This window comes from Rhinatrema bivittatum, chromosome 3 (genome assembly GCF_901001135.1).
Source record: "Rhinatrema bivittatum chromosome 3, aRhiBiv1.1, whole genome shotgun sequence".
Lineage (NCBI taxonomy): Eukaryota > Metazoa > Chordata > Amphibia > Gymnophiona > Rhinatrematidae > Rhinatrema > Rhinatrema bivittatum.
In genome coordinates, this window is record NC_042617.1 from 544,662,271 (window position 1) to 544,687,267 (window position 24,997).

Consider the following 24,997-nt stretch of genomic DNA (forward strand, 5'->3'; position numbering starts at 1 on the left):
TGGTCCCTTTCCTTTTCAGTATGTCATATATGTCATTCGAGATCATTAACCTACTCGTTGTTATTTAGAGAGGATGTTAAACTGAGGCTCTCTAGACCTTGTGATCACTAATGATATCATGGAAATCTAAACTTTATAACCTACATTTTGGAATATACCTATGCCATAATCTGACCTGACAAAATTATCCTGTAAGAGTCTGTTCTACATAGAAAAATTCCCATGGCTGTAATTTACATTATATGTATTCACTAGTGATCTCTTTATCTTTGAAAACAATTATAACAATAGGTTGTGACAAATTAGGAAACAAATAGTTAAGATGGATTCAAATAGGGTGCTAGCAAGCCACTGGGAGTGATGACCGCCTGATCCCTGTGCTCCTTCCCTTATGGGACTTTTTTCATTTATTGCGGCATTGTAGTGGTTTTTTTGTTTTGTTTTAGTTCCTAATCTTTTATGTAGCCCCAAGTCATCCAGTCTCTGTGTCTGGCACATTTCCTTCATTTTGGGCTGGCTTTTCTCATGTGAAGAGGCCGAGTCTGGCAGGCAAGATGGCTCTTTGATTTTGTTGTGAGCAGGTGCAGGGTACCATTCTGTAGTTGGGAACATTTTTTTCATTTATTGTGAGTCAGCTCTCCGTTGAACCGGCAATGAAGTGTGGAAAATCGCGAATACTGACTTTGGGGCTGCAGTAGTTCCAGTGGTTTATCAGCAGCAACTGATTTCTGCATGAGAAACATAGCCTGCTGGAAATCAGGCTGATTCATGGGGGAGTCAAATAGGTGCAGCGTACTTTAGTCATCTTACTTGCAGGATTTGTCTTTGCCTGGGGACTGCAGTTTGGTGGTGGATGTGACATATCTTCTCTGGAGGGTTTTTTTGTCTTCTTTTTCTTGAGAACCAGTGAACTTGCTGTGTTTTTATGGAAGCTAAACAACATTGTTCAGAAGTCCTATCAAAATTCAGTAGGAAATCTTGAGACTCTCAAACCCACAGAGGCAGCATGGCTGAGGCTTTGGCTCCTGGTGTGCCTGGCACAATGGACCAGTCTTTGGATCAGCCTGTCAGTATGTCTGCGCTTGGATATAATTAATACAATCTCCAAGCTGAGAACAGAGGTTATGGCTTTGGATGCAAGAGTCATGCAAAATTAAATAAATATTGTGAACAGATTGACTTCATGGTGATATTCCCAAAGAGGGCTTCTGGGACAAACAGTGAACAATGAACTGACTCCAGCTTTTCTTAAAACACTTTATCATTATTTGCCACTTTAATACATACTCATTAGACTGCCTTTACCTTCAGGACAGTATACTCAAATTATTCACAGTTAAATACTGCTTCCCTCAGTTCTCATATAGCTTTGTTACATCTCAGTGCTTGGACAGCAATATTCTACAGGAGCTGCCTTTCTCCTGGAGACTTGGGACTGGTCTGACTATCCCCTCCTGGATCCCAGCTATTATTCTTCCCCTGCTGAGCCCCACCCACAGAACTCTCTCTCACAAAGGCACCAGTTTAAGCGAACATAGGGGTACTGCTTCACAGGGCTCTTGAGCAAGATAATATGTTTAAGTAGAAACAGGAAGATCTGGAAAAAAGGCAGCAGAGAAATGTGCATATTCTTGGAATTGCTATGTCTGAATTTTAAGATGTTTTACAAATTATAAAAGAGCTCATCTGCAATTTTGTTCTCAGTACGATAGGGTGCACAGAGGTCTTAGAAGTGTGGATGTTATGGAGCTGACCCATTCCCCAGCTAAGGAGGGGGAGGCTACAACCAGGGAGGTGCTCTGCCTCTGGAGTAAGGAAGGGGGCAGAGGCTGAATGTTGGCTGTGTGGACCCTAGGCCAAGGCGAGGTTAGCAATAGCTGCGAGAATGACCCGCAGGACCTTGCCATCGGTGGGTGGAACTGGAGGTGGAGGAACCAGAAAGACCCTCACTTGAATGGATGGAGTCCAAACACGTACCGAGGTCAGGGGCAGGCAGCGGACAGTCAGAGTCCAGGTACAATCCAAGGTCAGAGACAGGCGGCAGGCAGATAGGCAGAATCTGGGTGCAATCCAAGGTCTGAGACAGGTAGCAGGCAAGCAGAGTCCAGGTACAATCCAAGGTCGGGGCACAGACAGGAAACAGAAGAATGCACAGCGGCAGCTACTCGCAGAGCAGACCTGTTGCAAGGCAAAGCAGATTGCCGGGACCTAGGGTTATAAGGAGTGCTGGACCTGACGTCATTTCCCGGGACTGGGGCACTTCCTGCTCTCGAGTCCCTTTAAGAGAGGCGGGGTGAGCGTCTGGAGGCCCGCCCACGCCTGCGTCCAACCTCGTTGGAGCCTCGAGCGAGGGAGGCGCCCCGGGCAAGACGCAGAGGAATCGCTGCGGAGGGACAGGAGGCGCCGGTAAATGGGGATGGTCGCGTGGCTGGCCTGCGCAACAGTACCCCTCCTTTTAAGCCCCCTCCCAGGGGGTTTGGGTTTCCGGGGGTGGGCAATGTGGAACTGGCGCAAGAGTTTCCTATCTAGTATGTTAGAGGCGGGTTCCCACGTATTTTCTTCGGGGTCAAAGCCCCGCCACGATATGAGGTACTCCTAGCGGTTCCGGCGACGACTGACATCCAGAATCTCTTGTCAAAAATCTGATCTTCCTCTGTCGAAATCTTGGAGGGTTCAGGTAACTTGCGAGAAGGGTTTCAGCAGGGAGACATGGAAGATGTCGTGTATCTTGAGACAGGATGGTAGCCACAGCCGGTAAGAGACTGACCCAATGAGCTGCACAACGGGAAAAGGACCAATATAACGAGGTGCGAATTTCATAGACAGAACCCTAAGGTGGATGTTGCGTGTGCTCAGCCAGACCTTTTCCGCAGGGTGAAATTGGGGTGCCGGTCGTCTGTGGCGGTCAGCTGTCTTCTTGGCCTGTAAGCTGGCTTTGTGGATCAATTCCTCAGTCTGTGGCCAAATTTTGTGCAGATTGGTGGCTGTCAACTGGCGGCAGGGGGGGGGGGGTGGGGTTATGGAGAGCAATAAGGGAAGAGGAGGCAAGGGTTGTCTCCCTTATACTACCTGGAAGGGAGAGGTGCCAGTAGAGGAACTGATGTGGGAATTATGCGAGAATTCCACCCAAGGAAGGAGGTCTGCCCAATTGTCCTGGCGGGTATTGGTAAATGTCCTTAAGAAGGTTTTAAGGGTACGGTTGAGTCTCTCCATTTGTCCGTTGGCCTGGGGATGGTAGGCACTGGTGAGTCTCAGATGGATATTAAATGTTCGGCAAAGGGATTGCCAGTATTTTGCTGTAAATTGTACACTTCGGTCAGAGATGATATGACGGGAAAGGCCGTGTAGATGGAAGACGTGGGAGGTAAACAGGCATGCCAGTTCTGGTGCGGATGGAAGGCCCGGGAGAGCCACAAAGTGAGCAATCTTTGAAAATCGTTCCATGACTACCCAGATGACAGTACAGCCATGGCACGTAGGGAGATGCACAATAAAATAGATAAGTGTGTCCAGGGCTGTTTATGGGCAGTCAAATGTTGCAGAAGTCTCCACGGTTGTCCTACGGGTGGCTTGTGCTGGGTTCAGGTGGGACAGGATTCCACATAGGACTTAACGTTGCGTGTCATGGATGGCCACCAGTAATATCGCTTGAGTAGATCCAGGGTGCGGCGTTGGCCCGAGTGTCCAGCCACAAGAGAGTCGTGGGCCCACTCCAAGACTTTTTGGCAATGTCCAGTGGGTGAGGTCGCAGCTAGGAGAATTCAGGCTGGATCTATGATGTATGCTTGTGGATGTATTAAAGTGTTTTGATAGTGAGAAATTACATGTATTAAGGTGTTTTGATAGTGAGAAATTATTTGTTACTTGTGAATAATAGTATAGTTATAATAGTGTAGATTCTGATGAATTTTGCAGCTAGATAATGGACCTACAGACGCTGATTGAAAAGGGGGTCTAGAAATATCTTCTCATTGAAATTTCAACAAGCGAAGTCCCTGAAGAAGCCCTGTGCAACAGGGAGAAACGAGGCTCTCGTCGGACTGGAGTAAATTCAGGATAAGAGAGAAGATCTGTTCAAGAACTTGATTGAGATTAGGGGAATACCTGTTTAAAAGGTCATTGATCCATTATATTTGATACAAGAGATACATATGTGAAAAGGTGTATAGTATTTAAAATGATATTGACCTGTTATATGAGTCATCAGTGAGAATGTGATTTCAAGGTTGTTAAGACCAGGGTATTTCAGAGTTAAATAAGCTGTTGGTTTTATGGGATGTGAGTGTAAGTTATGTTATGAATGAGAGTGTAATGATGTGGTTGTAATGATGGCAGGGTAAAGCATGATGTGTTGTGGTATGGGTATGATGAACTGAGATTTAGGTGCGTTTATTTTTAATGTGCTTACATTTATAGGATACATAGATCCATTATAATCACAAAATAAAGGATTGGATTTCATTGAGTATGAGTTCTGATATGGTATTTATTGATTTACCTCCGATTATTTGTAGTAGGGTTCACTGATGTTTTGGAGGACATGCATATTATTGTTTACCTTTATCACAACAGACATATATTGAAAACATCCCAACAAAATAGTATAACTGTCAGCCACTCTATCCATTCTCTCATAATAACTTTGTCCTACAGTCAGAGCTTACTAAAAACTAAGTACAGAGGACCATCATAAATAACAAAGAAAAGAAAGTATTTTCAGCCTGCAGTACTGTAGCATCACTCACATCTGGTAATTCCTCCTCTAGTATCCTCCCCTAACTCATTCTTTTTTCCAGTTAAATCAACTTGGTTCGAAACCGAACAATTCTTATCTCACTTGTTGCTAACAATTCAGTATTGCCTATCAGCTAACAAACTTGCACTCAACAATAATACGTCTTTAAAGATTTCCAGCTGATCCCACTTTTTCTGAACTACTACAAAACAGCCAATCAATAAAACTTTCTGATGATGTTTGCAATTTAGGCATACAAATCAATCAATCACTGAACATGCGAGCGCATATAAAACTAACACAAACATCTCATTACAAACTAAAACTTCTTCGACACGTAAAACCTTACCTTGAACCAAATGACTTTTGAACTATGGTACAATCTTTATTATTTTCAAGTATGGATTATTGCAACTCCCCACTAATCGGTATTCCCAAATACATTATATGCCCATTACAAATTATTCAAAATACAGCTGCCAGACTATTAATAAATACTTCAAGCTATGAACATATCACTCTCATTCTAAAACAATTGCATTGGTTACTCATAGCGCTCCGTATTCAATATAAACAGGGATTAATTGTTCATTCCTTAATGTTTAACCTACATTCACCTTGGGAAACACAATTATGAAATTCTACTCCCCTGCAAGATTACTTCGCTCAGCAACCAAATACCTCCTTGACATTCTGTTACCAAAATTGATCCGCCTCGATGAAACACGAGAAAGAGCTCTCTCAACAGCAGGTCCAATATTTTGGAATACCCTTCATTTGGAAATAAGAAGCTGTAATGATCCCAAATTATTTAAAAAATATCTGAAAACCCACCTTTTTTAGATCGCCTTCAGTGACTAATCTGTTTTATTTGACCCTTTGTTTTAGAGATTTTTTTGACTTTATATTTCGTGTTCATATTTTCATGTTAGTTATAATCTGACATTTATTATTTTATATTGTGAAAAAGTATGAGTGCATTTTTGTAATCTGCCCTGAATATAAGAAGGGCAGAATAGAAATAATTTAAAATAGAAAAAAATAAAGAAATAAGAAACAGATCATGCAAAAGCATAAATAGTAAAGTAAAAAAAATATATACTTAAACCAAGAAACTAGTAATCATTCAGCAGTATGGAGCCATCAGTCTTGTGACACAGGAGATATAAAAGATTTCCTATCCTAGTAGATCTCAGCTATACAGACAACTGCTAGAAAAATAAAACCCCAGAAAGGACAAAGAAAGCCCACCATCCTCAATTCAAGACCCCAACTTTCTGGATCTCATCTTAGCACATATGAGGCCCATCTCTGCCCTCATAATTTGAAATTCTTTTTCAACTTTCATTTGCATGCTAAGACTGAATTGGTGGATCTGGAGTTTCTGTTTATTTTACAAGAAGACTTTGCACACTGTAATTTGGTTTTAAGCAGTTAATAGCAGTAAGACTGACTAGTCCTTTCATTTGTTGTGCAATATTAGATGTTTTATGTATTGTGTTTCTTTCTTAGATTGTTGCTTCTGTTCAGCAATGCCTGTATTACTTTGAATCATGTGGGTCAAAAGTTGGTGAGAGTTCTAAAGTTAATACTGGAACACAACAGCAGCATTATAGTAAGTGCTTTGTTTTTTATGGGATACATTTGATGCATTGTATTTCACGTTAGTGATTTTTTTTTCTTTACAACAAGATTTGTTTAATAATTACTGTATGTTATGTTCCTTCTAGAGCTGGTTAGCACAAATTTTGTTTGGAGAGATTTATTTTCAAAGTAATTTACATTATGTGGGATAAAAGCTTTTTATCCATATTAATTGGCTGTTTGAAAATTGCCATCTCTCAATGTGGCTAAAACTTGAACTTCTAGCTACATTGAGTGAAAGCATTTCTGAGGATATATTTAGGCTAAGGAAAGAAAGCTATGTGTATGGATGGCATGTATGGAGATATTTCATAGGGATGTGAATCGTTTTTTGATGATTTAAAATATCGTCCGATATATTTTAAATCGTCAAAAATCGTTAGAGGCGATATACAATAGGAATTCCCCCGATTTATCGTCAAAAATCGTAAATCGGGGGAAGGGGGAAGGCGGGAAAACCGGCACACTAAAACAACCCTAAAACCCTCCCCCACCCTCCCGAACCCCCCCCCCCAAATGTCTTAAATTACCTGGGGTCCAGTGGGGGGGTCCCGGTGTGATCTTCCACTCTCGGGCTACGGGTGCGTTAATAGAAATGGCGCCGGCGCTACCTTTGCCCTGTCATATGACAGGGCAAAGGTAGCACCGTACGCGGCGCCGTATGGCCATATTGCCGTATTGCAAAATGGCGTATGGCCATATTGCCGTATTGCAAAATGGCCATACGGCACCGCCGTACGCGGCGCCATCTGGCAATATTGCCGTATTGCAAAATGGCGCTGGCCGTATGGACGTATGGCCGGTGCCATTTTGCAATACGGCAAATACGATTAGAGTGCAGGAGGTCGCTTCCGGACCCCCGCTGGACTTTTGGCAAGTCTTGGGGGGGTCAGGAGGCCCCCCCAAGCTGGCCAAAAGTCCCTGGGGGTCCAGCGGGGGTCCGGGAGCGATCTCCTGCGCTCGTGACGTCGGGGGACAGGAACCAAAATGGCGCCGGCGCTACCTTTGCCCTGTCATATGACAGGGCAAAGGTAGCGCCGGCGCCATTTCTATTAACGCACCCGTAGCCCGAGAGTGGAAGATCACACCAGGACCCCCCCACTGGATCCCAGGTAATTTAAGACATTTGGGGGGGGGTTCGGGAGGGTGGGGGATTTATTTTAAAGGGTCGGGTGGGTTTTAGGGTTGTTTTAGTGTGCCGGTTTTCCCGCCCTCCCCCGATTTACGATTTACACGATTTAAAAAAACAAAACAAAACCGCGACGATCCAATTCCCTCACCCCCCCCAGCCAAAATCGATCGTTAAGACGATCGATCACACGATTCACATCTCTAATATTTCATGTTTTACCACTGAATCACCATATATGAATCATAAGAGTCAAAGAAGTATGCAGACAATACTGGCAGGCCCCAAACACTGTCCCATCAAGAGAGAGAATTTACCCATGTGAACTTTAAAACAGCACTGTCTCAGTGGAAACAAGAGGCCTTGCCCTGATACACTGAAGGATGTATGCTGGTGGGAGGAGCAATCAGATAGGGGTGTCAATCTGATGTATTCCGCAGGCTGACTTTGCAATCTGTTGTTAAGACTGCCGAAGATAGTAGTAAGTGGATCCTTGGGCCGGTGGCAGATGACCACGCCCCCTGGGGAAGATCCCGAGAGGTACCACCGGCTAGGCTTAGAATATGGAGACAGACACACACTAGTTCTTTTATTAAACAGGTCTTGAAACCACCAGAGGTGGCAGTGAAGTCCCTCAGATACTGTAACCGCGATCCCTGGATGGCTGAGCTGTTGAGAAACTGTAGACAGTGAGTAGGCAGGGTATGCAGAATTCATGAACAAAACTAGATGACAACACTCACAAATTGGTCTCAGGGAGCTCAGGAGATGGAAAGGATAGGCCCTCGAGGAGCGAGTACCTGGTTCCAGGGAAAGCTCTGAGAGAGCGATGGTTACTCACAATGATGTAGATAATGATGACTTTCAGGCAGAAGAGAATCAGCAGATAGGAACGAGGGCCCTCGAGGATAGAGTACCGGTTCCTGTCTGTAACCTGAAAGGCAAAGAGAGAGAGCGAGGCCTCCGAGGAGTGGGTACCTCTGGTAAGTCTGAAGAGGCAGAGTAGCTTAGGCAGGGAACCCAATCTGAACCTTAGCCCTTACTAACTCAACTAGTATCGATATCAGAGACCTTTAAATATCGGAAGCGGATGACATCATCTCAGGGGGACACCCCTGAGGTTCGCACCCTTGCTGGTATGACTCGGAGCGCGCGCGTGCCCTAGCTTCAGGCAATATGGCGGATCTGCAGTATCGAGCCGGCCCGGGGATGCTGGAGAGAGACGGCAAGGAGATGCCGCGGCAGCCAGTCGTCCTTCAGACCTGGAGGGAGTTGCCACAGAGATAAAGAGGGCGGAGTGAAGACGTCGGGCAGCGACGGTCGCAACAGATAGCTTATCAAGATGTGCCTGATTGCATGTTAATGTGTCAATAGAAGTAAAGCAGACAGGGAGACACAACTTACATCCATAAGCAGGAGTCATGGATGAGCCAAGATGAGTCCATAAGTCAAAAAGATCCCCACTGTAGAGAGGGGGGGCAGACGGAGACAAAGAAAACGCTGACACTGGCAGATAGCTTGGCAAAAAGACGTGGCGATTCTCCCCCCAAAGAAATGGGGAGGTGGAACAAGACTTCCTTGGGGGGGGTCCTGCCACATTGCAGGTCTCGTTGCTACTAAGAAATTCATCTCTTCCCTGCGTTCCAGTTTCTTGTTGTTCCTGGTTCCTGTTTCCTTGTTCCTGTTCTGCTTATGCTTCGGATTGACTACACGGACTTTGACTTTGCTTCGCTTGATTATGCCTATCTCCAGTCCCAGACCTCTGCTTCACCTGACCACGCTACAGCTTATCTCCAGACCCAGACCTCCGCATCGCCTGACCAAGCTGCAGCCTATCTCCAGTCCCAGACCTTTGACTGCTGCAGCACACTGAGCCAACAATTTTAAAGTATTATCCACTATGATGCCTAGATCTTTTTCCTGGGTGGTAGCTCCTAATATGGAACCTAACATCGTGTAACTACAGCAAGGGTTATTTTTCCCTATATGTAACACCTTGCACTTGTCCACATTACATTTCATCTGCCATTTGGATGCTCAATCTTCCAGTCTTGCAAGGTCCTCCTGTAACGTATCACAGTCTGCTTGTGATTTAACTACTCTGAATAATTTTGTATCATCCGCAAATTTGATAACCTCACTCGTCGTATTCCTTTCCAGATCATTTATATATATATATTGAAAAGCACCGGTCCAAGTACAGATCCCTGAGGCACGCCACTGTTTACCCTTTTCCACTGAGAAAATTGACCATTTAATCCTACTCTCTGTTTCCTGTCTTTTAACCAGTTTGTAATCCACGAAAGGACATCGCCTCCTATCCCATGACTTTTTAGTTTTCGTAGAAGCCTCTCATGAGGGACTTTGTCAAACGCCTTCTGAAAATCCAAATACACTACATCTACCGGTTCACCTTTATCCACATGTTTATTAACCCCTTCAAAAAAAATGAAGCAGATTTGTTAGGCAAGACTTCCCTTGGGTAAATCCATGTTTGTGTCCCATTAAATCATGTCTTTCTATATGCTCTACGATTTTGATCTTAAGAATAGTTTCCACTATTTTTCCCGGCACTGAAGTCAGGCTCACTGGTCTATGGTTACCCGGATCGCCCCTGGAGCCTTTTTTAAATATTGGGGTTACATTGGCCACCCTCCAGTCTTCAGGTACAATGGATGATTTTAATGATAGGTTACAAATTTTAACTAATAGATCAGAAATTTCATTTTTGAGTTCCTTCAGAACCCTAGGATGCATACCATCCGGTCCAGGTGATTTGCTACTCTTTAGTTTGTCAATCTGGCCTACTACATCTTCCAGGTTCACAGTGATTTTGTTCAGTTCGTCTGAGTCATCACCCCTGAAAACCATCTCTGGAACTGGTATCTCCCCACATCCTCATTAGTAAACACGGAGGCAAAGCATTTAGTCTTTCTGCAATGGCCTTATCTTCACTAAGAGCCCCTTTAACCCCTCTGTCATCTAATGGTCCAACCGACTCCCTCACAGGTTTCTTGCTTTGGATATATTTAAAAAAGTTTTTATTATGAGTTTTTGCCTCTATGGCCAACTTCATTTCAAATTCTCTCTTTGCCTGTCTTATCAATGTTTTACACTTACCTTGACAATGCTTATGTTTTATCCTATTTTCTTCAGATGGATCCTTCTTCCAATTTTTGAAGGATTTTTTTTGGCTAAAATAGCCTCTTTCACCTTACCTTTTAACCATGACGGTAATCGTTTTGCCTTCCTTCCACCTTTCTTAATGCGCGGAATACATATGGACTGCGCCTCTAGGATTGTATTTTTAAACAATGTCCAAGCCTGGAACACTTTTAACCTTTGCAGCTGCACCTTTCAGTTTTTTTCTAACTATTTTCCTCATTTTATCAAAGTTTCCCTTTTTAAAATTTAGTGTTAGAGCTGCAGATTTACTTATTGTCCCCCTTCCAGTTATTAGTTTAAATTTGATCATGTTATGATCACTGTTGCCAAGTGGCTCCACCACTGTTACTACTTTAACCAAATCTTGCATTCCACTAAGAATTAAATCTAAAATAGCTCCCTCTCTTGTTGGTTCATGAAGCAATTGCTCCATGAAGCAATCATTTATTACATCCAGGAACTTTGTCTCTAGCAAGTCCTGATGTTACATTTACCCAGTCAATATTGGGGTAATTGAAATCTCCCATTATTATTACACTGCCAAATTGGTTTGCTTCCCTGATTTCTCTTAGCATTTCATCATCTGTCTGACCATTTTGTCCAGGTGGACGGTAGTATACTCCTATCACTATACTCTTACCCAACACCAATCTACCCATATAGTTTCTACTGAGCATTTACTCTCTTGTATGATCTTTATCCTGTTGGACTCTATATTCTCCTGGACATAAAGTGCCAGACCCCCATCAAGTTGATCCTCCCTATCATTGCGATATAATTTGTACCCTGATATAGCACTGGCCCATTGGTTATCCTCCTTCCACCAAGTCTCTGTGATGCCAATTAATTCAATCTCATCATTTGCTGTTATATACTCTAACTCTCCCATCTTACTTCTTAGACTTCTGGCATTGGCATACAGACATTTCAAAGTGTGGTTTTTGCTTGTTTTAACAACCTGCTTTTCAGTTGTTTGGGATAATTCAGAAATCATTAGCTTTGGTGATTTTTTACATATAGGCATATGAACTATGTTTGCTTTTGATGGAACCTCTCTGTTGGGATGCCCTAACTCTCCTGTTTCATTAGTATCCTTCAAGGATACATTTCTCCGAACCATGCACTGCTGAGTGACTGTCTGCTTTCCCCCTTGTTCTAGTTTAAAAGCTGCTCTATCTCCTTTTTGAAAGTTAGTGCCAGCAGCTTGGTTCCACTCTGGTTAAGGTGGAGCCCGTCCTTTTGGAAAAGTCTCCCCTTTCCCCAAAAAGTTCCCCAGTTCCTTACAAAGCTGAATCCCTCTTCCCTGCACCATCGTCTCATCCACGCATTGAAACTCTGGAGCTCTGCCTGCCTCTGGGGACCTGCACGTGGAACAGGAAGCATTTTAGAGAATGCCACCCTGGAGGTTCTGGATTTCAGCTTCCTACCTATAATCCTAAATTTGGCTTCCAGAACCTCTCTCCCACATTTTCCTATGTCGTTGGTGCCCACATGTACCATGACAGCCGGCTCCTCCCCAGCACTGTCTATAATCCTATCTAGGTGACGCGTGAGGTCTGCCACCTTCGCACCAGGTAGGCAAGTTACCAGTACTTGCTCTGGTGGCAAGTTACCAGTACTTGCTCTGGTGGATTCCGAAGCAGGAGGTAATTTAATTCTCAATGATCTTGTCCAGCTCCTGTGTATAAAGACCTGTTTGCTAGAGACCTCCTTGTGTATAGCATCTATTTATGGAGAAACGCTACCCGGTCGAATCTTCCTTACCACTGAACCTGTCCAGCTGCTCACTGGCACCCTACATACTGAAGAACTTGAACTGTTAGTATTGGAGAAATCCATCCATTTGGTAGTCCTCAGACTCCCCTGGCTACAAAAGCATTCTCCCCAATTTAATTGGGGCTCATTGCAACTGGTGGAGTGGGGTCCTGCCTGTCACCAGTCCTATCTTCAAAAAGTAGTACCACCATCTGTTGTTCCTTTGGCGGTATACCCGCTCCTTATGCTGACTTCGAAGATGTATTTTCCAAACAAAAAGCAGACCTCCTTCCGCCTCTTTGGAGGTTTGATTGTCCTATTGATCTTCTTCCAGGGACCACGCCTCCTCGAGGATGTACCTACCTTCTGTCTCTACCCAAGATGAGGGCCATGACGGAGTACATCCAAGAAAACCTTGTGAAGGGATTCATCAGCCCCTCAACCTCTCCCGCTGGGGTGGGATTCTTTTTTCTGTCCAGGAAAGATGGGTCACTTAGGCCGAATATTGACTACCACGGCCTAAATTCCATTACTCGCAAAGACAAATATCCACTGCCACTAATCTCAGAATTATTCGATCGTCTTCAGGGAGCATCTATATTCACAAAGTTGGACCTACGCGGGGCGTATAACCTAGTTCGAATCCACCCTGATGACATTTGGAAGACTGCCTTTAACACCCGGGACGGGCATTACAAATACCTGTTGATGCCTTTTGGCTTCTCTAACGTGCCCGCAGTTTTCCAACGAATGATGAACAAAATTTTCAGGGATTTACTGTATACCAAGGTTGAGGCCTACTTGGATGATATCCTTGTCTTTTCTAAAGACCTGGCCACATACCGCACTGATATCCATATCGTCATCCAATGCCTTCGCGAGAACCACTTGTTTGCAAAATTGGACAAATGCTTGTTCGAGAGAACCAGCTTGCCTTTCCTCGGATACATTATCTCCCAGCAAGGATTTTCCATGGATCCAGCTAAGCTAAAAGGAATCTGGGATTGGCCACAGCCCATGGGTCTTAAAACTCTCCAGTGCTTCCTGGGGTTTCTGAACTACTACCACCATTTCATCCCACATTACTCTATTCTGGCTGCTCCTTTGACAATCCTAACTCGTAAGGGTCAAGATACTCGCAATTGGACTCCGGAGGCAGTCGCAGCCTTCCACCGCCTCAAAGAAGCCTTCCAGGTGGGGTCTTGCCTGCATCATCCCAATCTGAACCGTCCATTTCAAGTGGAAGCGGACGCCTCTGCTATTGGAGCTGGGGTGATCCTGAGCCAACGCATTGCTTCCGGCACTACAGTCCCATGCTCATTCTACTCCTGTAAGTTCTCATCCACGGAGCAGAACTACAGCATAGGAGATCATGAGTTACTGTTCATAAAATTGGCCCTCGAAGAGTGGCGCCCATTGCTAGAGGGTGCGCAACCTAAGTTTACTGTGTTCACCGATCATAAGAACCTGGAACATCTGAGCCAGGCTCAACGTCTCAATGCCCGTCAAACTCTATTCTTCTCTAGGTTCAATTTTGAGCTTCATTACCGTCCAGCCAATAAAAACCTCCGGGCTGATGCCCTATCACACTCTTTCGAGCTTAAAGATACTCCAGAAAAACCTAGCCATATAATAGACCCAGCCTTTATCTGTTTCTCTGCTACTCACCCAGTTGCTGCTGGGAAGACCGTTGTGCCCAGATGACTTCGAGAAAGAGTTCTCCGCTGGGTACATGATTCTAAGTTTGCCAGTCATCCAGGACGAGCACAAACTTTGGCACTGCTCCAGCGATTTTTCTGGTGGCCTACTATGGTCTCTGATGCTAAAGCATATGTCGAATCCTGTAACACTTGTGCACAGCAAAAGTCCCCGGTCGGTCGACTGTGGGGTCTCCTGCAACCACTTCCAGCACCCGAGGAGCCATCTACCCACTTATCTATGGATTTCATCGTGGATTTGCCTCCATCAAAGGGTCATACCGTAATATGGGTAACCATAGACAGATTTTCAAAAGTGGCCCAGTCTGTCTCTCTACCGGGCCTACCATCCGCTCCAGAGGTGGCACGCCTACTTTTTCATCATATATTTAGATTGCATTGCCTACCCAAGGACATTGTCTCAGATAGAGGTCCACAGTTCTTTGCTAGATATTGGCACGCTGTTTGCTGGAAATTCGGTATTAATATCAGTTTAACAACTGCCTATCATCCCCAAGCTAACGGACAAGCCAAGCGAATGAATTGCTCTTTGAAGGCCTTCCTGCGCTCATACATCAATGACCGCCAAGACAATTGGTCCGAACTTTTATCTTGGGCGGAGTTTTCTCACAACTCCCACATTGCCACTGCTACAGGCACGTCACCGTTCTGTCGTCTATGGAAAACAACCACGACCACTGCTGCCCATACCTTTGTCTGTACTGTCCCCTGCGGCATAGGCTACTGCGGATGCCCTCAAGACTTTATGGGAGCAGACGAATCTGCGCTTACGTGAAGCCACTTCCCGGGCCAAAAGAACTGCTGACAGACGCTCAGCTCCTGAATTCCTCCCTGGCCAGAAAGTCTGGTTAAGTACTAGGTATATCCGACTCAGAATACCATCCCAAAGGTTTGCTCCAAGGCATATTGGACCTTTTATGGTCACCCGACGTATTGGACCCATTACATAGAAACATAGAAACATAGAAATGACGGCAGAAGAAGACCAAATGGCCCATCCAGTCTGCCCAGCAAGCTTCCCTCATTTTTTCTCTCATACTTATCTGTTTCTCTTAGCTCTTGGTTCTATTTCCCTTCCACCCCCACCATTAATGTAGAGAGCGGTGATGGAGCTGCATCCAAGTGAAATATCTAGCTTGATTAGTTAGAGGTAGTAGGGGTAGTAACTGCCGCAATAAGCAAGCTACATCCATGCTTATTTGTTTTTACCCAGATTATGTTATACAGCCCTTATTGGTTGTTTATCTTCTCCCCTGCCGTTGAAGCAGGGAGCTATGCTGGATATGCGTGAGGTATCAGTTTTTTTCTTCTCCCCTGCCGTTGAAGCAGAGAGCTATGCTGGATATGCATCGAAAGTGAAGTATCAGGCACATTTGGTTTGGGGTAGTAACCGCCGTAACAAGCCAGCTACTCCCCACTTTGTGAGTGTGAATCCTTTTTTCTTCTCCCCTGCCGTTGAAGTTATGCTGGATATGCGTGAAGTATCAGTTTTTCTTTTCCCCTGCCGTTGAAGCAGAGAGCTATGCTGGAAATTCGTGATGTATCGGTCTTTCTCCCATGCCGTTAAAGCAGAGAGCCATGCTGGATATGCGTCGAGAGTGAAGTATCAGGTACATTTGGTTTGGGGTAGTAACCGCCGTAACAAGCCAGCTACTCCCCACTTTGTGAGTGTGAATCCTTTTTTCTTCTCCCCTGCTGTTGAAGTTATGCTGGATATGCGTGAAGTATCAGTTTTTCTTTTCCCCTGCCGTTGAAGCAGAGAGCTATGCTGGAAATTCGTGATGTATCGGTCTTTCTCCCATGCCGTTGAAGCAGAGAGCCATGCTGGATATGCGTCGAGAGTGAAGTATCAGGTACATTTGGTTTGGGGTAGTAACCGCCGTAACAAGCCAGCTACTCCCCGCTTTGTGAGTGCGAACCCTTTTTTCTTCTCCCCTGCCGATGAAGCAGAGAGCTCTGCTGGATGTGTGAAGTAACAGTTTTTCTTCTCCCCTGCTGTTGAAGCAGAGAACTATGCTGGATATGCATTGAAAGTGAAGTATAAGAATGGAGTGATCAAGCTAGTTGAAAGGCATCAGGAATAGAGGAAGGTGGAGGTAGTAATTTGGTTATTTGGTTTGGGGTAGTAACCGCCGTAACAAGCCAGCTACTCCTGTCTTTGTGAGTGCAAATCCTTTTTTCCACATTTCCTCTTGCTGTTGAAGCTTAGAGTGATGTTGGAGTCACAGTAACCATGTGTATTACATACCAGCTTCAGCTGCCTCCTACGCTGGGAATACATAACACATTTCATGTATCTCTTTTAAAACCTGTGGTCCTATCCTGGCCTGCCTGAAAGGCTCCTGAACTTCCTCCACTTGTGGCTGAAACTGACACAACGTACAAAGTACATGATGTCCTCGACGTCTGCTGTAGGGGCTGTCGGTGGGAATACCTCCTTTCTTGGGAGGGTTACGGACCTGAAGAAAATTCTTGGGAACCAGCTCAGAACATCCTGGACAAAACCCTCCTTCTGAACTACCATCGTGCCCATCCGGGCAAACCCTGAGCTCCAAGAGGGGGGTGTAAAGGGGGAGGGGTACTGTTGGCGTGTCATCTGCAGCAGACCCACGGAACGGCCCTCTCACCTTTCCACAAGGACTCCAGCCTCTGATTCCTCCTCTCTGGCAGCGGTGGGCCGCCAGCTCTGTCTTCGGGCTTCCCCCGGTGCCTCTGGCCCTGCTACAGTCTCCAGCATTCCCGGTCCTGAGGCCACTACTCATCAGGCCTCTCTGCGTGGCCTGCGGAAAGATGCTACCACTCATGCCAAACCCCTCCCTAGACGCGCATCGCTGATCCTTATGTAGGGACCGCGGCGGGAACCTAGCCACAGCACTGGATGATGACGTCAAACTATTCATAGTATTTAAGCTCAGGCTCCGCTCCATAGCATTGCCTTTGCAACATGTCTCCTTGCTGGTCGAGTATTCGTTGCTACTAAGAGATTCGTCTCTTCCCTGCGTTCCTGATACTTGTTGTTCCTGTTTCCTTGTTCATGTTCTGCTTATGCTTTGGATTGACTACACAGACTTTGACTTTGCTTTGCTACAGCCTATCTCCAGTCCCAGATCTCTGCTTCACCTAACTACATTCCAGCTTATCTGCAGACCCAGACCTTTGCTTTGCCTGACCACACTACAGCTTATGTCCAGACCCAGACCTCTGCATCGCGTGACCACGCTCCAGCCTATCTCCAGTCTCAGACCTTTGCTTCGCCTGACCACTCTCCAGTCCCAGACCTTTGCTTCGCCTGACCACTCTCCAGACCCAGACCTCTGCTTCGCCTAACTATGCATTAGCCTCTCCAGATCCAGACCTCTGCTTCACCTAACTATGCAACAGCCTCTCCAGACCCAGACCTCTGCTTCGCCTGACTACGCTACTGCCTATCTCCAGACCCAGACCGTGGTCCATTCTAACTTTTCCTAGCTCTTCCCATACATTCTTTTCTGTAAATGGGGTTTCATCTATTCCATCCCCATCCACAGTCTTGTTAACTAGCAACAGTTCTTCTCCAGGGTCTTTCTTACTGAATACCGAACAGAAGTATTTGTTTAGTATCTCTGCTTTTTCTTCGTTTCCTTCCACACATTGATCCTTCTCACCTTTCAGTTTCATTATCCCACTTTGGACCTTTCTCTGATGTATCTGAAAAGTGTTTTGTCACCTTTCTTTACCTCTTTGGCAAACCTTTTTTCCACTTGACTTTTTCCTCTCCTGATTACTTTCTTTGTCTTCCTCAGTTTAACCAGATAGTTTTCCCTGTGTTCCTCTTTCTGGGATCCTTTATATTTCTTGAATGCTGTTCTTTTTATTTTTATTATGTCAGTTACCTCCTTTGAGAACCAGATAGGTTTCTTATTTCTCCTGCTTTTGTTTACTTTTCTAACATATAGATTAGTTGCCTTTGAAATTGCTCCTTTTAGTTTATCCCACATTTGCTCCACTTCTTCCATTTTCTCCCAGTCTTCACTTCCAGGAATTTCCCCATTTCAACAAAGTCCTTATTTTTGAAATTCAGAACTAGGGTCTTTGTGTGACTTCTCTGTATCCTATTTGCAATATCAAACCATATCATTTGATGATCACTGGTGCTGAGGTGGTCCCCAAACTGGACATTTGAGACACTATCCCCATTTGTGAGCACTAAGTCGAAAATAACTCCCTCGTCTGTTCCATAACCATTTGTTTGAACAGAGCCCCTTGCAGGGCATCCACTAACTCTATACTTCTGTTAGATTCCGCAGAAGGGATCCTCCAGTCTACATCCGGCAGATTAAAATCTCCAACAATCAACACTTCTCCTTTCCTTCCAACCTTTTGGATGTCTTCTACCAGCTCTCTGTCTAATTCTTCCATTTGAGTCAGAAGCCTGTAAACTACTTTAGTAAAAATGGATGCTCCATCATCTTTTTTTTAGGTGGCCGATAATGCTTCTTCTCTACCCCCTATTCCTTGTAGTTCAGTTGCTTGAATATTGTTTTTGAAATGAGTCTGCCTTTCACATAGGCCAGTGTTATTTTGCATTCTGGTCTTGTCTCCAGTACCTTATAGCTACACAGAACTATTGGAATTACATGGCCCTTTTTCAAATCTTCTTCCATGCATTTCAGTTTCTCTGTGATTTCTAGCATGGTATTAATGTTCTCTACCATTTCTTGGGATTCTTTTAGCCTTGAACTTTATAATTTGCAAAGCAGAAATATTTTGTTGTTCAAATTATTTATTTATTTGTCTATTTATTTATTATTTTGCAGATTTTTCTATACTGCCTAAAACAGAAATACTGATCTAAGCAGTGAAAAATGGATAAATTACATCTTTTATGTAATCTTTTCTAACTTCCCACATCTGTCTCACAATAGCACAGCTGCAATTGTGTTTTTATTGATTATCTTCAACAAAAAAACAAATAATACTTTTTGTTTCTGTATACCCCCAAAGTTCTGCATTTTCAGTAGGTCTATCCTTGCATATCACATCCCATAGTTTATCCTTATGCAATAGCATTTCCATCTTAAATTTCCAGATCTTATAATTTCTTGCTTTTAATTTAGAAATAGCAGTTCTGAGCTCTGTTGGAAACCATGCTATCTGAGTAACTGCTTTCTTTCATTGTACTTGCTGTTTCTTTGTGATCACATCAAATTGCCTGTTTCAGGTCCTTTATCTCCTCTGAGCATTAGCTAGGCTCTGTAGCCTGCTTTTATGTCTCCATGGATCACTACTACTTGGATTCAGAGACATTCCCTCTGGGCCATAGCATTTTCTGGGTCCAAAACCTGATGGATTGTTCTTTCCTTGTCTGGTACTTGTTTTGACCTGGTCTGCCTATTCAAAGTCAGAACTGGGTTTATGTGCAACAGGAATGCTAACACTTCCAAGAAAAATACTCAGTGAAGCAGAACTGACTGCCTCTGACTCTGACTGATGATTTTTTTACTTAGGAAACTGGGATAAAAAAGAATAGACATTATATGTACAGTTACATGGTTCTGTACAGTTGATATTGCTGTAATATAACTAGCACAACAGGCAGGGAGAAGATAGATTACATCCTATCTAATTGCCCTTACAAACCCACTCCTTCTCTATAGGGTCAAATGGGCACACACTGGGTTACTTTAACTCCTTGTTTACTGGAAGATGACCTTCTGCTATTAATCAACCAACAAACATGACTCAACAAAGGAGATCAAAATAGTATTAAATGCAATAAAACCCACAAATTTAATGCAAACTAAATTATGGACTTTTAAAGGAAACTCTACTATGGCTTCCCCCTCACTGACCTTATATAATGTATAAAAAGAATATTCCAGCATAAGTGGATTAGTGATTAGTTTGCCTCTCATTTTTGATTTTAACTCCTGCTCTAATGATCCAAGATGTTGGTCAAGCACTGTTTGCTGGAGTTAAGGCTGCTGGGTTCATAGTCGATTTGTTGTTGGCTCTGTTCTTCTCAGTGATGTCCTTTGAAGTGAACTGTAATACAGTAATTGGTTATCCATGGGAATACAGTTAAGTATTTGTCATGGTGTGTTTTTACATCAGTAGAAAACCATAGCAAATCTGTTTGGTGTCAGATTTTACAGTGTGATTAGAGCTATCTATATGAAATATTTGATTCTGAATGTGTTTAAATTCTTTATCAATTAGTTATGTAGTTAGAAAATGCTAAACTGCTTCCTACACATGCTAAATGATGGTAGGTAAACTCTAATTGACAGATCCAGTCTAGTCAATTGAGATACTTCTTCACTAATTTACTATGAATTAGAGTAGATGTGTACATAAATTCCCTTGCTTAAACCAACATGAGCTCTCCTCCATGTCTTTTACCAAGTCTCTCAACCACTGCCCTCAGTAGCTGTCCAAAGCATATCTTATGTTCTGTATAGTTCTACTTTCTACCACCTCTGCTGTTAACCATTTCAGGCCATGTTGCTTCCTCTTTTTCTGTCAAGATCCAACACCCAGGCTCTCTTCCATGTCTACCAACCTTTGCAATAATCCACACAGCCACCAAAATCAGTGAGGCTGTTGTCCAAAACATCCAGCCTCCTCTTGCGCATTGATGTTTGGACATTAACTGTGGTCTCTGCAGGCTTCTTGGAAGCAGAGACCATGAACTAATAATGTGAAACATTGCTTCAATTAATTCTCCTTATTACATAAATATGTAAAGATGGACAAATGGTAGTTTCATATACTAACCAATCAAGGCACCACTGGCTGGCTGATATTTCTTATGTTATAATCATTAACCAATCACCAACCACCATTATTTAGTACAGTTTCACCCAAAAATGTTTTTTATGTAAATGTTTTTATTTATATGCTGTGCTCTCCTGTGACTTTTAAAAACAAATGAATGTTCATTTTTCAAATACCTCCTGTCTGGCATATGGGGGAAAGAATATTGAAATAATTGAAAGAGATAAGCAAGGCGATAGTTGAAAAATTAACATTTGTTTTTAAAAGTCACAGGAGAGCACAGCATATAAATAAAAAAACTTTTACATAAAAAGTTTTTTTTTTTGGTGAAATTGCACTAAATAATGGTGGTTTATTTATTTATTTATTTGTTGAGTTTTATATACCATCATTCGGTAGAGCCATCATAACGGTTTACAAAGTATACATTTTTCTTAGCAGTTGTGAAACAGTATAACAATGTGAACATTTTCAGAAATAAACATATCAAGTCCAGAAAGCATTATTAGGTTGGATGAGGAGGGTATGCAGCTTCAGGTTGGAGAAAAGGTATTAAGAGGTTTATAGATGAGAGTTCAATTGAGAGTTGGGATGATCAGACGTCTGAAGGTCAGTGTAGAATTTGCGAAACATTAGTGTTTTTAGGTCTTTTTTGAATGTTTTCAGGTTGTGCTGGGTTCTCAGGACTTTAGGTAGGGTGTTCCAAAGTTTAGGGGAGGCAATGGAAAAGGCTCTTTCTCTTGTGGTTGCCAGATGCACATCTTTAATGGGGGGGGGGATGTTTAGGTAACCTGAGTTATTAGAGCATAGGTTTCTTGGAGGATTTTGAGGAATTGTGTTTAGGGTGTTTAGACCTTGATATCATTGTTTAGAATTTTGTGAATGATGGTCACTGATTTGTAAGCAATACGTGCTGTAATAGGGAGCCAGTGAAGTGAGGTCAATATAGGCGTTATGTGCTCACTTCTTTTTGTTCCTGTTAGGACTCTGGCAGCTGAGTTCTGCAGTATTTGGAGTGGTTTGAGGGTTGAAAAAGGTATTCCAATTAGTAAGGAGTTGCAATAGTCGAAGGTGGAGAAAATAAGTAGTTGTAGGACAGTTCTGAAATCATAAGGGTTGAGAAATGGTTTCAGATGTCTTAGAGTTAGGAGTCTGTGGTATCCTTCTTTAGTTTTATTTGATATGTGGTTCTTGAAAGAAAGTTCTTTATCGATGATAACTCCGAGGTTCCTGGTGTGGGCGGTAGGGCGTATAGATATCATTAAACATCAGGCAACCAGTGGTGCCTTGATTGATTATGATATGAAACTACCACTTGTCCATTTTTACATATTTATGTAATAAGGAGAATTAATTGAAGCAGTGTTTTACATTATTGGTTTGTGTGAGGGTTAAAGATTTGATTCTTGGATACATCAAATATTTACTGTGAAATGTTTGCATATTTCTGTCATATCTCCCTTTTCCCTTCTTTCTTCCAGCAAGTGCCTTAAGCCTTTTTTAAGGTGTTTATAAATGTAAAAAGATTAAATATTATAAAATTGACTTTTTTCCCAATATTTCTTTTTTTTTCTTGCCAGGCAATCAACCGAAGACATTCTACACAGGACAGGAATTACAATACATATATTTTATTCATTCACTCTGCCTTTTAGGAAGATTGTTGATGTATACACATGGAAGAAAGCTGTTTCCAATAAAGCTGAAAAACAGGAAAGGTAATAACAAATATATAAAAAAGAGAATGTTTTAGAAGTTTGGGCATGACTTTTTATAATTGTGGAGATCTATTAAAAGCATGGTACACACAATTTGTGTTGGACTGTTATATGCCACGCATTAAAGATGACTCTGCATATTCCAATGCATCAAAATTTAGAAATTTCTAGAGAAAGAATCTACCTTTTACTATAAATCTCTATCTGTCCATCAATCTGATAGTAATGTAGTACATCGAGTTAGTGCTTCAATGAAGATGACATGATTATGGGCCTATGCGTTAAAACTGGAGCAAAAATATTTTATAGGACACATTTATTAAAAAGGTTGGTGTACATGCTGAAGTGGCTCATAATGAGAGATACATTGCAGTTTTAGTGTAGCTGCTAAACTAGCATTTAGAGTGCTCAATCACAAATTAACACAGAAAGTATATCATTTATGCTCTTTCATCCTGACCACTAAATAGCATGTGGCTGTTACACAAAGTAGGGCATGTGTTTTAAATGGAACATGCTCAGTTTTTTCCTTGTGACTCTTGTCTTCTTGCTGTACAAAAATTAAGCCCAGCACATGGGGATGGCTGTCAGTGCTGAGGGGAGAAGCAGAAGTGCAAGTGGAGAGGAATTCCAGGGTATTCCAGGAGAGGAAAACCAGACTTTTTGAAAGGCTTCTGTTGTGTCTTATACTCCCTTTTCTTTGTTCATTGTTCAGTTCTATGGATGAGAGTGTGAGTGAGTGATTTTTGTGGTCAATCTTCTATTTCAGTAGGGGTCTTAAAAGAGCAGCATGAAAGGACATAGTTGGTGAGAGGCTGGAACATGCAACTGGGCAAATGACTGTGCTTAAGGATAGTTTTAGAAGGATCATGAGAGGTGAAAGGTAGGTAGGGCTAGTGAGAAGGAAAGGGAGAGTGTGGTGGTAGTGCCAAGAGGAGCATGGAGGCTATAGAAAAGCCTACGACTGCAGCTAGATATGGAGAGGGAGGAGGTAGTGGTGGCGCAGGGGTAGAGGCATATCTGTGAGACCAAATGGGTGCACAAGCGAGGCCACATAACAAAGTTTTTATCTCCCTCTTTCCCTCTCTCCCCCTTTTACCACCTCCTTCTCATGATCTTTCCATCTCTTCAGTTTCTTACTTCTCCTTTGCTCCAAACTCTTGATGCTCTAGCATCCACATTGCATCCATCTTGAGCTCACAGCTTCTGGTAGCTGAGCCCTTTAAGTTACATGTGAGGTAATGAGTTAACAAAAGATCTGAGGTGGGTGTTAAAGGTTTGACCTTAAATAGCATGCATCTTGGCTTAACCACATGTTCAATCCATCCCCTACAAATGATCCAAAATCTGATGGTACATATTCTTACTGGTACCCATTTAAGAAACCATGTAACTCCTGCTCTGATTTTCTTACATTGGCTTCCTGTTTATCATATTCAGTTTAAGGTATTACATATATTTTGAGAATCGCAATTCAGCCCCATAGTTTCAAGTTTTCTTAGCAGTCAATCAGGTTAATCCACACCAGTGGGTTATGCCAGCAGATGGAGACGGAACAAAGCTGATGTCATGATATATATACCTCTGCTCTGACATCAACCCGCCAGTATTTTCCGTCTTCAACAGATGGTGAACATGCGTCTCCATACTGATGATTGCTTTAAAACATAAATAAATAAATAAAAGGAGAATAGAAGAAAATTAATTTGACCCACTCTCCTGCGGTGATACCTTATGGTTCCTTCCTCAGTTGAGTTTTCCTGAGGTGATAGCTATGGTTCCCTCCCTCGGTAGAGTGCCTTGGACCAGTAGCTGGTATTCTGGCATGGACTTAGCTGTAGAGAGAGAAACAGTGAAGAGACTAGCCGGGTGCACGAAACAGAGTGTGGCGAAGAAGGCCTTTGTCTTCTCCCCCCGCAGTTGGAGACCAAGTCTATACTTGACTGGGACAGGCTGAGCTCGGTAAAGAGTAAAAAAAAAAAAAAGAGAAAAGGAATGAGTGTTTCCATTGCCCTTCTGGTCTCCGAGCCTCAGCGCGTGCCAATGCGACATCCATTCCTGTCTCCGAGGGAGCTTTTGGGAGTCATGGCAGCTTGGTGGGTTAAGCAGCCTTTTGGCTAGGCCCCGCTCTCTGCCACAAAACAATGCCTGATGCTGGTTTGCGCTTGCGCGCTCTGGTGTGCTCTCATGTGGGTGCTCAGGTGGGCGCCTACCTGATCGCATATTGGCGCCTATATGTTGGGCGTCCGTAGTGTGCGCTTATTGGAGAGAGCGTGTTTTTGGACACCTTGTCTGGGCTCGCTTGTGCGGGCGCAGCTGGGTGCACAATTGTCAGACGCTTTCGGAGCATGCTGTTAGCGGGTGTTTACCTTTATGT

General features: G+C 43.3%; 1 protein-coding gene across 3 annotated transcripts in view; it reads left to right on the forward strand.

Annotated features, from left to right (window-relative positions):
• The window catches only part of TBC1D32 (TBC1 domain family member 32), a 661,976-nt gene that overhangs the window by 168,541 nt on the left and 468,438 nt on the right, over window positions 1–24,997 (forward strand). For all 3 annotated transcript variants that reach the window (XM_029596414.1, XM_029596412.1, XM_029596413.1), the window contains 2 exons: window positions 6,248–6,350; window positions 22,483–22,620. In XM_029596414.1, coding sequence (XP_029452274.1) covers window positions 6,248–6,350; window positions 22,483–22,620 — 241 coding nt within the window. The remainder of the gene's footprint in view (window positions 1–6,247; window positions 6,351–22,482; window positions 22,621–24,997) is intronic.